Raw genomic sequence first — 11,459 nt, 5'->3', positions numbered from 1 at the left:
ACTCATTCATTCCAGAAAAGCATATCTCAATGCTATTTTTATTGCGCACTGGGGGTTGATTTTAGCGTCTTAGTTTCCTAAAGTCAAAAGTGTTAGATATGTTTTTATAAGAAATTTTAAAAGGAAGTAGAAAGTTATTTTTATTGTGCTTCCCACAAGTTTAATGGGCTTTCAATAAGGATATAGGAATGAATAAACATGTTATGTACCTCAATTTTTTCTTGCTGAATATGTACTCTAAATATAACTAATAAATAAAAGTATTGTGATATCTAAAACAAAAATATTTTATCCCCCAATTTTCGGAGTAGAAATTCTTTGTCTTGTTGCCAAAAGTCTTGTAGCCCAATTGACAAATCATGACATTTCCAATATTTGAGACATTTAAGGTTCAAACCTCTCTCCTCCACCCTCCCCCTTCTTATTGTTGTAATTTGTAACTATCATATTATCAAAAGTGAATTCTTTATCCCACCATGTTAGTGAGACCAACTAATATGAGAGATAAGGAACTGTGTATTTATTTTATTATCATAGTATTTTATAGTTACCCCCACATATCACACTTAGCCATGCATTACATTTTTTTTTTCAATAGTTAAAATCTAATCTCAAATAGAAGTGAACTCTCCGTCAATTCTCACAAGCTCTAGCCCACCCCAAAATATTGCTGCTAAAGCATTAATCTTCTAACACCCAAAATTTGTTACAACTTAAATGGATTAAAAAGCATGGGTCTTATTGTTTTTAATTTAGAGGGGAAAGGAGGATGAATGATTTTCTATAAAACAAGGCTTGGAACAAAACTTGGAACAAAACATATCCCCCCCCCCCCCCCCCCCCCCCGGGGGAGTTAACTTTAAGCATGCATTACATAATAAAATTGATCTTGTTTTGTTACTTGCACTTGTTAATTTCATTATTGTATTCGTGTTTTGTTGCTTGTTCCCATTATTGCTTGTTTTTGTTGCATGATTTAATTTTAAACCATCATGCCATGAAAATAAAATTACTACTTTTGTTTTAATTGTTGTAATAAATTCAAATAATGATTATTTTTGTGTCCTTTAAATAACAAAATAAGCTTTAAATTACCCTTGCTTATTTAATAGATAACAGTGGTAGAATTGGTCACCATTTGATCCAATTCCGCCAAAAGCTTCATGAATGAATTAGTTCTCTCTCGCTAACCAAGAGAAAAATACAACAAAAAAGAGTTATTGTTACATTGTACAAAGTTTTTTAAAAATAAAAAGTATTAAGCAAAAGCTATTAGAGAATACTGTGGTTTAATTTTTGTCAATTAAGAACTATAATTAAAAAAAGAGAAGACAAGATTTAGATTAGATTATCACCGGACATGATCATTTCCAATGGGCCAGAAGATATTGGTCAACTTATGAGTTTCTTCCTTGGAGGTTGCATTATCAATCAACATGCGTTCAAAAGGAGCAGTAGCCCATGGAAAGGCCTTTCAGAAGTGACTTTCCTTTTGGTTTCCATGGGGAACTCAAACAACTCTCCAACTGAGCTAAACATTGTGTTGTGAAGCTCTAAAGGAATTTTATTGCCGAGTTCCGCTACAAAAACAACTGTACTCTTCAAGTGCACGGCAAACATCTTTGCGAGCTGACAACCATGAACTTGTTCCGGGCTTTAGCTCCAAATTGGAGAAATCAAGAACTGGAATCATCTTGGCTTGTGTTTGGATAGCCATGGTTTTGTCTTCTGTTTTGAGGGCTGCTAAGGCAAAACTGGGTAATGCATTGGTATGCACTAATTCTGTTATTTATAGATAGATGTCAATCAATGCAAATAGCGTCTTGAAAGTTGAAAGACAGGAATGGATGGAAGCTAATGATTGGAGGAATACAATTAATTTTTTTATACGTACCATTTTTTTCCCATACTCCATCAATTAAGTATGTATCAAGACAGATCCAAAAAAAAAAGGTATATATCACGATTTGCGAGAATGCAAATATAAATAGATAAATGAAGTCTGTGACTCTGTATCATGTGGATGCAAATAAATATGTAAATTGAGTCTTTTGATTTTTTTATTTTAAAAATCAATATTTATAGAACTCGTGTAAAGCATGCATGCCAGATTGCCAATAGTAAACACACAGCCATTGCAGGTAGGAATATTCCATTTAAATAATTGGAAAGTAATTGCAAATTGGGATAATATAATAGATTTGGACAAGAAGGAAACAATAACTGGAGAGGTTTCTGAATCAAGTGTAGAAGCTAATGAGATCATGATTTCAATTAGTGAAACTAATGTATTGATTTGGATAGTGAAACTAAAGGTCCAGAAGAAATAAATTGAACATTATGATCACAATATTTCACTTAGCTTGATTAGCCTTCAAAGAAAAAGAGGTCAAGTAACATCTTCTTGTATTACTATTGTTGCAAAGAAAAGAATGGTGAGTAGAGACTTTTTTACTGCTTCAGTAGCTGAAAAGCCTCCATCTTTCAGAATTTTTATTCGTACCAGTACAAACAAGCTTGATACAAGAGAGATATATGACTCTTGCTTGGTTTATGGAGATTGATAAACAATTTCTAATGTTGGAGAAAGTTTGGTTTGAGAAGAAGAAAATGATGGTGTTGATGTTTATTTCATTGGGGAGACACAATGAATTTCATTTGATGCTGCTATTGACATATTTATCGTTGTTTAAGGTCTCACTACCCTCCTCAAATCATCAATATTATCAGCCATTGAGGATATAACCTGTCCATGTTCCAACTGTGTGTCCATGATCACATTCACATGTTGATTAAGCAATTGCAATTGTGCCATGATAGCTTCAAGAGAGGCACCCCGTGGCATTGGTGGTGTAGAAGTAGCAGGTGGAGGAACATTTGCTGGATGTTGTTGTGGTTCATCATCTGAATCTTCATAATCATCCACTCCTAAAGTACTTCGTTATCTCTTATCACCCTTATTTTTGGTTAATTGTGCCTGCATTTTCTTTAGAGTACTAGAACCAAAAACAAACCTAGGCTTGAGTTCTATGAAAGGTGTAGGTAGATAGAAGCCTAAATGAATAAGAATACGAGTGATTGAGAAAGGCAGATACAAATTATGACGGTAGTCATGAGAGTAATACACACCCAACAAAGACTGACACAAAATGGAGGGAAGATCTATGGGAACATCTGTGAGAAGAGCATAAAGGAGATTATTAGCTCTTTCAATGGTAATAGTGTTACCATGAGAAAGGGGATTGAGATTAGATCCCATGATTTTGTTCAGAAGACGTACTTCATCAGTAAAGCTCACTGTTTCTCTTAAAAGTGGATATTACTGTCCATTTTTTCTCTTAAATGTGAACATCGTTATCCACTTTCTCTCTTATAAGTGAACAACGTTGTCCACTTTCTTATGGCTTCTCTCCAAAAGTGGCCAAATGTTGTCCACTTTCTTATAGACTCACTAAAAGTGGTCAACATTTGGCCACTTTTAGTGAGAATCCAATTTAAAAAGTGGACAAAATGCTGTTTAAGTTTCCACTTTTTCTTAATAATCAAACCTATTCAAAATAATAATAATTAATCTTGCAATCTCACATTTTATATTTAAAAAAAAAAATTGCAATAATACACAAAACTTGTGAATTAGTGCTCCACTGGGTTCATGGGACGTGATATACCGGTATTGGTTACCACTGGGTTCAACCTCTTTTTTTTTTTTTTTTTTTTTTTTTTTTTTTTTTTAGGATTACATTGCTTATACAATATCTATATCTATACTATTATTTAAGGGGTTTCTCTTGTTGGATTCCTCATTTTGGATGCTCAAAGTACCCTCATCCTATTCCCTTACAAGTTTTAAACCAGTGAGGATAAATATGTAAAAAAAACTGCCAACTATTGTCCTTATCATACCCACTTACAAGTTTTTAACTAACATGGATAAATATGTAAATTAAAATTCCTATACTTTAAGAGCCAGAAACTCACGTACACTTTGACAGTTTCTCTCATTCTCCTTCAAATTGAAGACATTCAATTTAGCACTACATCCTCTTCTTTCTTTTTCTTCTACTTTCAAATTTGGTTTCTAAACAATTTAAACAGACTTTGTCAGAGGCTCCAACCGCTTTTTAGGTTCTACTTTATACAAGTTCCTCTTTCTTTTCTTTTCTTTTCTTTTACTTTCTTTATCATTGACTTTCTTTGAGTTCTTACTTGCCATGGATACTAACTATTCGTAGTTTCAGGAGTATTTATCCATGGGTGAATGTGATTAGGGATTAAGGGTGTTCGACGGTGGCTTATTACCCATGGCTGACTCCGAAATTTCAAATATGAGGGTTTGTGCTTGAACTGGCTGCTTGGAAAAGGATATTGGTAAGAACTCTTTCTTTTTGTTTTGCCCTAGAATTAAACACAAAATATTTTTTGGGATTTTTTTTTTTTTTAAGGCCCTCACGTTGAAAAATTATAGATAGTTTTTATAATTGCCCGCGGATGGTTTATCAGTCATGTTTTAAAACACAAACTCTTTCTTTAATGAAGGACTGACTTTTTTTTTTTTTTCAGCCGATATAGTTTCGTGTAGATAGCTTCTTAGTGGTGTAGTTGTTCTCTTTTTTTTTCTTTTTTCTTTTTTGACTTCTTTTTCTAGCCGATATGATTTGGTGAGAATATGGACATTAGATATCCTCAATCCATGAGAGACTTCTTTTGGACTTCTTTTTCCAGTCAAACTAGGACTGAATAAGTATTTAAATTCTTATCTTTTGGATTTTTTTTAGAGGGCATTACATGCTACTTTGTTTTCCAATATCCTAAAAAAAAATAAAAAATAAAAACTTCTCATTCAAAATGTATCGGTAATTGGTTTTCCTATATAACTCAATAACCTCATCTCTCATCTACTTTCCCATTATTGTTGATTAATTCAAATTTAATTTATAATACTTGGTTGATTCAAAATAATGATAATTTTATATTTAACCCTAATTCTTTTATCTCTCTCAGGTTGACGTATGCATAAAGTTATTGGGTTGCATTGAGGAGCCATTGGAATGAAATATTATTAGATAAGTTTGGGTGAAAAACTTTACAAGAATTATTGTATGATTCAAGTCAGCCTTTTACCGTAAAACAAAAAAGGTAGTTGTTAAATATAAATTTAAGCTCTTTTTGGTTTCAAAAAAAAAATTTAAGCTCTTTTTAACTCTTTTTTTTCTTTTTTTTATGGACGTGTAGTACATGGCTAAATTTAAGGATTAAAACACCACATTTTAAATAAAATAAAATTAAAACAAAAAGACAACACCTACAAAACTTGACCATGAATTTCTTGAGTTTTGTCCTTATGACTGCATGAATCTGGAGTCATCTTCTCCACAGGCTCCTTTTTTAATGATTTCCATCAATTCATATGTTCAAAATGGCAATACTTTTTGTTAGGTAAAACATATTAGACGATCACTATAATTCACTACTTATCACACCCCTAGGTCTTCTTTTTTTTTTTTGTGATTGGAAAATGTAGTAATCCCAAATTATAATAAATGTTCTAAATTAACTTTTACCCAAAAAATAAAAGAGCCTCGCGCGTGCTCAGAGGCTAGTTTATTTAAGGGGTTTCTCCTCTTTAGATTCCTCATTTTGGATGCCCAAAGTACCCTCATCCTATTCCCTTACAAGTTTTAAACCAGCAAGGATAAATATGTAAAAAAAACTGCCAACTATTGTCCTAAATTTTAGTTTTTCAAAAAGAAAACTACTAATTATTCAGCATGTTCAATTTAAGATAACTGTGAATTACTATCTTAACTCCCACAAACAAAAATGCCCAGAAAAAAGGAGCCCACTCTCCCGGACATAAACACAAACTCAATGAATAGTGCACTCTCCTAATTCTTCAGTTTTCTTCTGAAAAAAAAAAAAAAAAAAAAAAAAAAAAAAAAAAAAAAAAAAAAAAAAAAAAAAAAAAAAGATCTTCACTTTTGAAAAAAATTTCCTCATTCTCTCTCATGTTGGCCGTCCTTATTATTTCCTCTTCATTAGATTAATGACCACTACAATGATGGTGAGTGTTTTGATCCAATTTTTTTCTACATATTTTTTATCTATACTATTATTTAAGGGGTTTCCCCTGTTTGGATTCCTCATTTTGGATGCCCAAAGTACCCTCATCCTATTCCATTACAAGTTTTAAACCAGCGAGGATAAATATGTAAAAAAAACTACCAACTATTGTCCTAAATTTTAGTTTTTCAAAAAGAAAACTACTAATTATTCAGCATGTTCAATTTAAGATAACTGTGAAATATTATCTTAACTCCCACAAACAAAAATGCCTAGAAAAAAGGAGCCCACTCTCATGGACATAAACACAAATTCAATGAATAGTGCACTCTCCTAATTCTCAATTTTATTCTGAAAAAAAAAATAAAACAATAAAAAAAGAGATTAGATCTTCACTTTTGACAAAAATTTCCTCATTCTCTCTCATGTTGGCCGTCCTTATTATTTCCTCTTCATTAGATTAATAACCACTACAATGATGGTGAGTGTTTTGATCCAATTTTTTTCTACATATTTTTTAGACATTGTCTATTGCCATTTCTGTTTTTGGGATTTTTGCATAACAAGAGATCAACGTGATGAGAGTATATTATATTTTGTCAAATTTCTCAATGGTGGTGGGTCTCTTATCCTATTAACACATATATCTCCTATGCACATTCAGTCCATTGGTGAGGTGTTGGCTGTGTAACTATGATTCTATTGTTTGGAATTGTTTGATAGTTGTCCTAATTGTTACTGCATTTTTTGATGCAGTCACGCAGAACACGCTTGATGATACATCAAGTAGGGAATTACTAGGGCTACTAAGGTAAGTTACTACTTATTGTATGAATTGGCCTTATTTACAATGTTGTTTGATGTTGAATGTTGTGCCTACTTGATGGTAAAATAATATTATTTTGTGAATTTGAAAATTTTTTTTGTCTTTTTTTTTTTTTTGGTTAAATGAAAAGCATCCAAGATCCACGTTTGTTTTTGTTTGGATGTTGTTTTTTGTGTTTTTTTTTTAATTTAATTTTATTTAAAATCTCCTTGCTGCTATTTTGATTTTTCTGCTCACAACCATACAAACTCTATGGCTTGCAAAGTTCATATTAGATGTGGATCACTTTATCTTTTCTTTTCAGTTGTTACGCTTTTGAATAAGAGGTTAACTTATGATTATCCCTAGCATTAGGAAGTCTTTTGAGTGTGTTAGTGTTGGAATTGGGTCAGATAAGCATAGTGCTTATCTATATCCATTTAATTGTATGGTGCCTAGGATTTTCAGGTTGGTAAAGGAGAGGAGGGATTTTTTGTTTTGTGTTAGTGAAGATGTAAAAAGGAAGGATTTTTGGGGTTCTATTTTGAAGGCTTGCTGTGAGATTACCTAAGGAACAGTATCTAAGTACTGTACCTAAGACTTGCTCTTTAATTTAAACCTCACATGAAGTGATTGTTATTTAACAAATTATTGTAAAAAATTTCTTTTGTAACATAAATTATATTTATCATTTGTATAATTCTATGTAAAACTCAATTTACATTTTTTTTATAGTAATTATTAATTTACTATTCTACAAAAAATGTTGTATACCTTTTCTCAGTTTTAAGGATAGTTGATATCTTTGAAATTTAAACTATTTTTAAATTTTGTTATGGATGTGCAGTAAGTGGCTAACTATTAGGATTAAAACACTACATTTTAGGGTTAAAATTGAATCATTTACCGTAAAAGAAATATATTTGAAATTTAAACTTTTTTAACTTTTGTTATGGATGTGTAGTAAGTGGATAACTTTTAGGATTAAAACAGTACCTGTAGTTATCCACAAATGTGTATTATTTTTAAACTTGGAATTTGAAAAAAAAAATGGTGGTAGGGTAGTGTTTTCTAGATAGAATGTGGGATTTAAAAAAAAAAAAAAAAAAAGTTTAATTCAAAATTTTTAAACTTGTACTTTTTCTTTTTTAACTTTTTATTATGGATGTGTACTACATTACTAAATTTTAGGGTTAAAACACTACATTTTAGGATTAAATTCAACTTGATCACTGTCATAAATAAATATGGTGAGTATTATGTGTGATGAAATAATTTTTCACCACACTCCTAGAAATCTCAAATTATAATAAATGTTCTAAATTAACCTTTACTCAAAAAATAGAAGAGCATCGTGCGTGCTCTGCTCAGAGGCTAATTATATAAGAAAGGAAGAGTTTAAAACCCGTTAAATTATTTAATTTGATATAGTTTCGAGAAGTGACAGAGGACTACGGAGTTTTCGTAAGCAAGCAGTACGCGTATGAGTCTTTGCTGAAAGGTCGCCGTTGTTCCAGGAGGAGTCAAGCGGTTAAGCGAAGTGCTTGATAAATGATAAGATTAGACATGGAAAATGTTGTTTGGTTACTAGTTTTTCCTATCCATGCGAAAATAGTGTATATTTGTTGACTAGATTACCCAGGTCTTGTATGCCAATCAACGCCGGTTCTGTTAATTAGTTAATCACAGCTGTGATCATTTTTACCAATTCTCAATCTTTGACGACTGACATCTATAAATAACACAGCATTGCATTGCATTGCATACCAATGCATTGCACAGTTTTGCCTTCGCAACCCTCAAAACACAAGTCAAAATCATGGCTACCAAAACACAAGCCAAGATTCCAGTTGTTGATCTCTCCAACTTGGACCTGAAACCTGGTACAAAAACATGGTTCTCAGCTCGCAAAGATGTTTGTCGTGCACTTGAAGAATACGGTTGTTTTGTAGCGGAGATTAGCAATAAAATTCCTTCAGAGCTTCAAAACGCAATCTCTAGCTCATTTGCAAAGTTGTTTGAGTTCCCCACAGAAACCAAAATGAAATTCACTTCTGAAAGGCCTTTCCATGGCTATTTCTCTACTCCTAAGTACGAACGCCTGGTGATTGGTAATGCAACCTCCACAGATGTAACTCAAGAATTTACCAATATCTTCTGGCCCAATGGGAATCATCATGTCCGGTGATAACCTAATCGAAATCTTATCTTCTTATTCTATTTTTAACTATAAGAAAATAATAAAATCACTGTATTCTCTAATATATAGCTTATGTTTTTTTTTTTCTTCTGCATTTATTTATTTATTTACTTAAAATTTTTATAACTATGTACAACGTAAATTCACTACAAAAAAAGGGGTCTAAAGCTGCGTTTGAAAAACGCAGCTTAAGACCCAAAAACGCGGCTAAAAGGAACGGCTGAGAAAATAAAAAAATTAGCCGCATGGCATGAAGCCACGTTATTGAGCCGCGTTTTTGGAAAACGCGGCTCCAGCCTTTCCTTTGAGCCGCGTTCTTGGAAAACGCGGCTCAAAGGAACGGCTGGAGCCGCGTTTTCCAAAAACGCGGCTCCAAAACGCGGCTTCAGGCCCCGTTTTTTGTAGTGTTAATAACAGTAACACTTTTTGATGTGTTTTCTCTTGGTTAGCGAAAGGGCTGATTCATATGTGAAGCTGATGGCGGAATTAGATAAAATGGTGACAAAAATGGTATTTGAAAATTATGGCGTGGGGGATTACTATGACTCTCACATGGAATCAACTACTCACAGTTTCGGCATTTTAAAATATAATGAACCTCAGAAAACTGGGACCAACAATGGCCTTCCCAGCCACACGGACAAGCACTTTACCACCATACTTCACCAAAATCGTGTAAAGGGTTTGGAGATAAAAACAAAGGATGGTGAATGGATTGATTTTGATCCCTCCCCTTCATCCTTTATATTCTTGGCAGGTGATGGACTCCAGGTGGGCAATTACTATACGCAAATTATGGTTTAAATTGCTTGCTCTTGCAAAATTGCTATAGATATTCCTCTCTTTATTTATTTATTTCTTTTTACTATCCTATGTAGGAATATTTAAGAATAGAGAGTCACACAAAAAAAAATTAATTCTATTGATGGAAAATCAATAAAAAATAAGGAAGCATAATGTATAGAATGTAGTGTTGAATATTTTTTTTTTTTTTTTTTTTGAGAAAGTAGTGTTGAATATTTAGTATTGAATTGGATGAGTAATATTTGTAGTTTTTCACGTTTAATTCAATATATTATTAGTTTCAGTTAATTTAATTGTTAAAATCCATTATTATCCAATAAGGGCTTGAGATAAAATATTCACCATAACAAAAATAAATTGACATTTTAAACCGATAATAAAGCGCAAGGTTGCTATAGGTTCAAAATTTATAATATTTATAAACAAATAAAATAAATTCAAATATGTTAGATCTTTTAATTACGAATTTGTTGTGATATATTAAAATAAGTCTATAATTTAAACTATGAAGGATTATGATTAGTTTTATTAGATAAATTATCAGAAGTTGGTATTTATCTTATCTTGTTGGAAAATAGCCTTGTGAATTCATAAGCGGACAATAAATAAAGATTAATCATAGTTTTCCAAATTACTTATTATAAGCTACCCAAATTTCAAGGTCTAGATTTTCTTCACGGAAAACTTTACTTTTTCTCACTCCTCTTAACCAAAATAGAGAAGTAAGATCAAGGTGAATGTTCAGTTACTCGATTCGTTAGCTCTGAACATAGAACTTTTTTGGAAATTAGAGAAAATAATTACTCCATCATTCTACTTTGTTACAAAACTACTTAAATTTGGAAGTAGATTGTTAATTTATTGTTTTGTCTTAATGGTGTGAACAATTTAAGTACTTTCGCAATCTATATCAACTCCGGTTAATTTAGCTTTCCAATATTGTACCAATATGTTATGATATGCTTTACAAGATCATATTCAATGGAATTGATGGATGCGTGTTTTGCTTGACCAAGGTATGGAGCAATGATAGGATAAAAGCTTGCTTCCATCGAGTTTTGTTGGCTGAAAATCTTGAGACAAGATATTCACTTGGGTTGTTTTCGCACAACAATAAAACGATATGTGTGCCAGAAGAATTAGTCGATGAAGAGCATCCCTTACACTACAAGTCAATAAATCTTCGTGATTATGCTCTAGAACAAAACAGACTAATCGCTTATGGAAAAGAACTTTCTCTCGAAGTCTTTTGTGGTGTTTAAACTCTCAGTCCAAAAAGACGCATCTCTCGGTTGTTATTTCAATGTAGTGTGTGGTCACTTATATGGTGACTTTGGTTTCTTCTAATTTCAAAAGCGTGTAGAAGAAGTGTCAATTTATGGCTTTATTTATAATTTGGCATATGGTTATTTTCCTTTAAAGGGATTTCAGTAAGAGTAACTAGTCGGAAACCCGTGCAACGCACGGGAACTTACCTATTTATAATAGACTAAAATAATTTTATAAAATTTTAAATTGATTATGAAACTATACTATTGCGCACGTGAATTGCTCCTATCTTTTTGAGTTATAATTTGATGAATAAGCCAA

The 11,459-nt window shown here is 32.1% G+C and overlaps 1 protein-coding gene across 1 annotated transcript; it reads left to right on the top strand.

Annotated features, from left to right (window-relative positions):
• The first annotated feature begins 8,684 nt into the window (after positions 1-8,684).
• On the top strand, positions 8,685-11,205 carry LOC126702760 (probable inactive 2-oxoglutarate-dependent dioxygenase AOP2). Its single transcript, XM_050401581.1, has 3 exons — positions 8,685-9,049; positions 9,515-9,836; positions 10,886-11,205. The coding sequence occupies exons 1-3, from the start codon at positions 8,685-8,687 to the stop codon at positions 11,129-11,131; spliced, it is 933 nt and encodes a 310-aa protein (XP_050257538.1). The 3' UTR covers positions 11,132-11,205.
• Positions 11,206-11,459: the final 254 nt, after the last annotated feature.

Source organism: Quercus robur, chromosome 10, assembly GCF_932294415.1.
Source record: "Quercus robur chromosome 10, dhQueRobu3.1, whole genome shotgun sequence".
Classification (NCBI taxonomy): Eukaryota; Viridiplantae; Streptophyta; class Magnoliopsida; order Fagales; family Fagaceae; genus Quercus; species Quercus robur.
Note: the sequence above shows the minus strand (reverse complement) of the source record. Positions and strands in the feature narration are given on the sequence as shown.

Excerpts from the sequence above, each read along its gene's own strand:
- LOC126702760 (XM_050401581.1), top strand. The coding sequence starts at position 8,685 with ATGGCTACCAAAACACAAGCCAAGATTCCAGTTGTTGATCTCTCCAAC. Across the intron at positions 9,050-9,514 it reads AATGGGAATCATCATGTCCG|CGAAAGGGCTGATTCATATG; the intron begins GTGATAACCTAA and ends TCTCTTGGTTAG. Across the intron at positions 9,837-10,885 it reads TGGCAGGTGATGGACTCCAG|GTATGGAGCAATGATAGGAT; the intron begins GTGGGCAATTAC and ends TGCTTGACCAAG.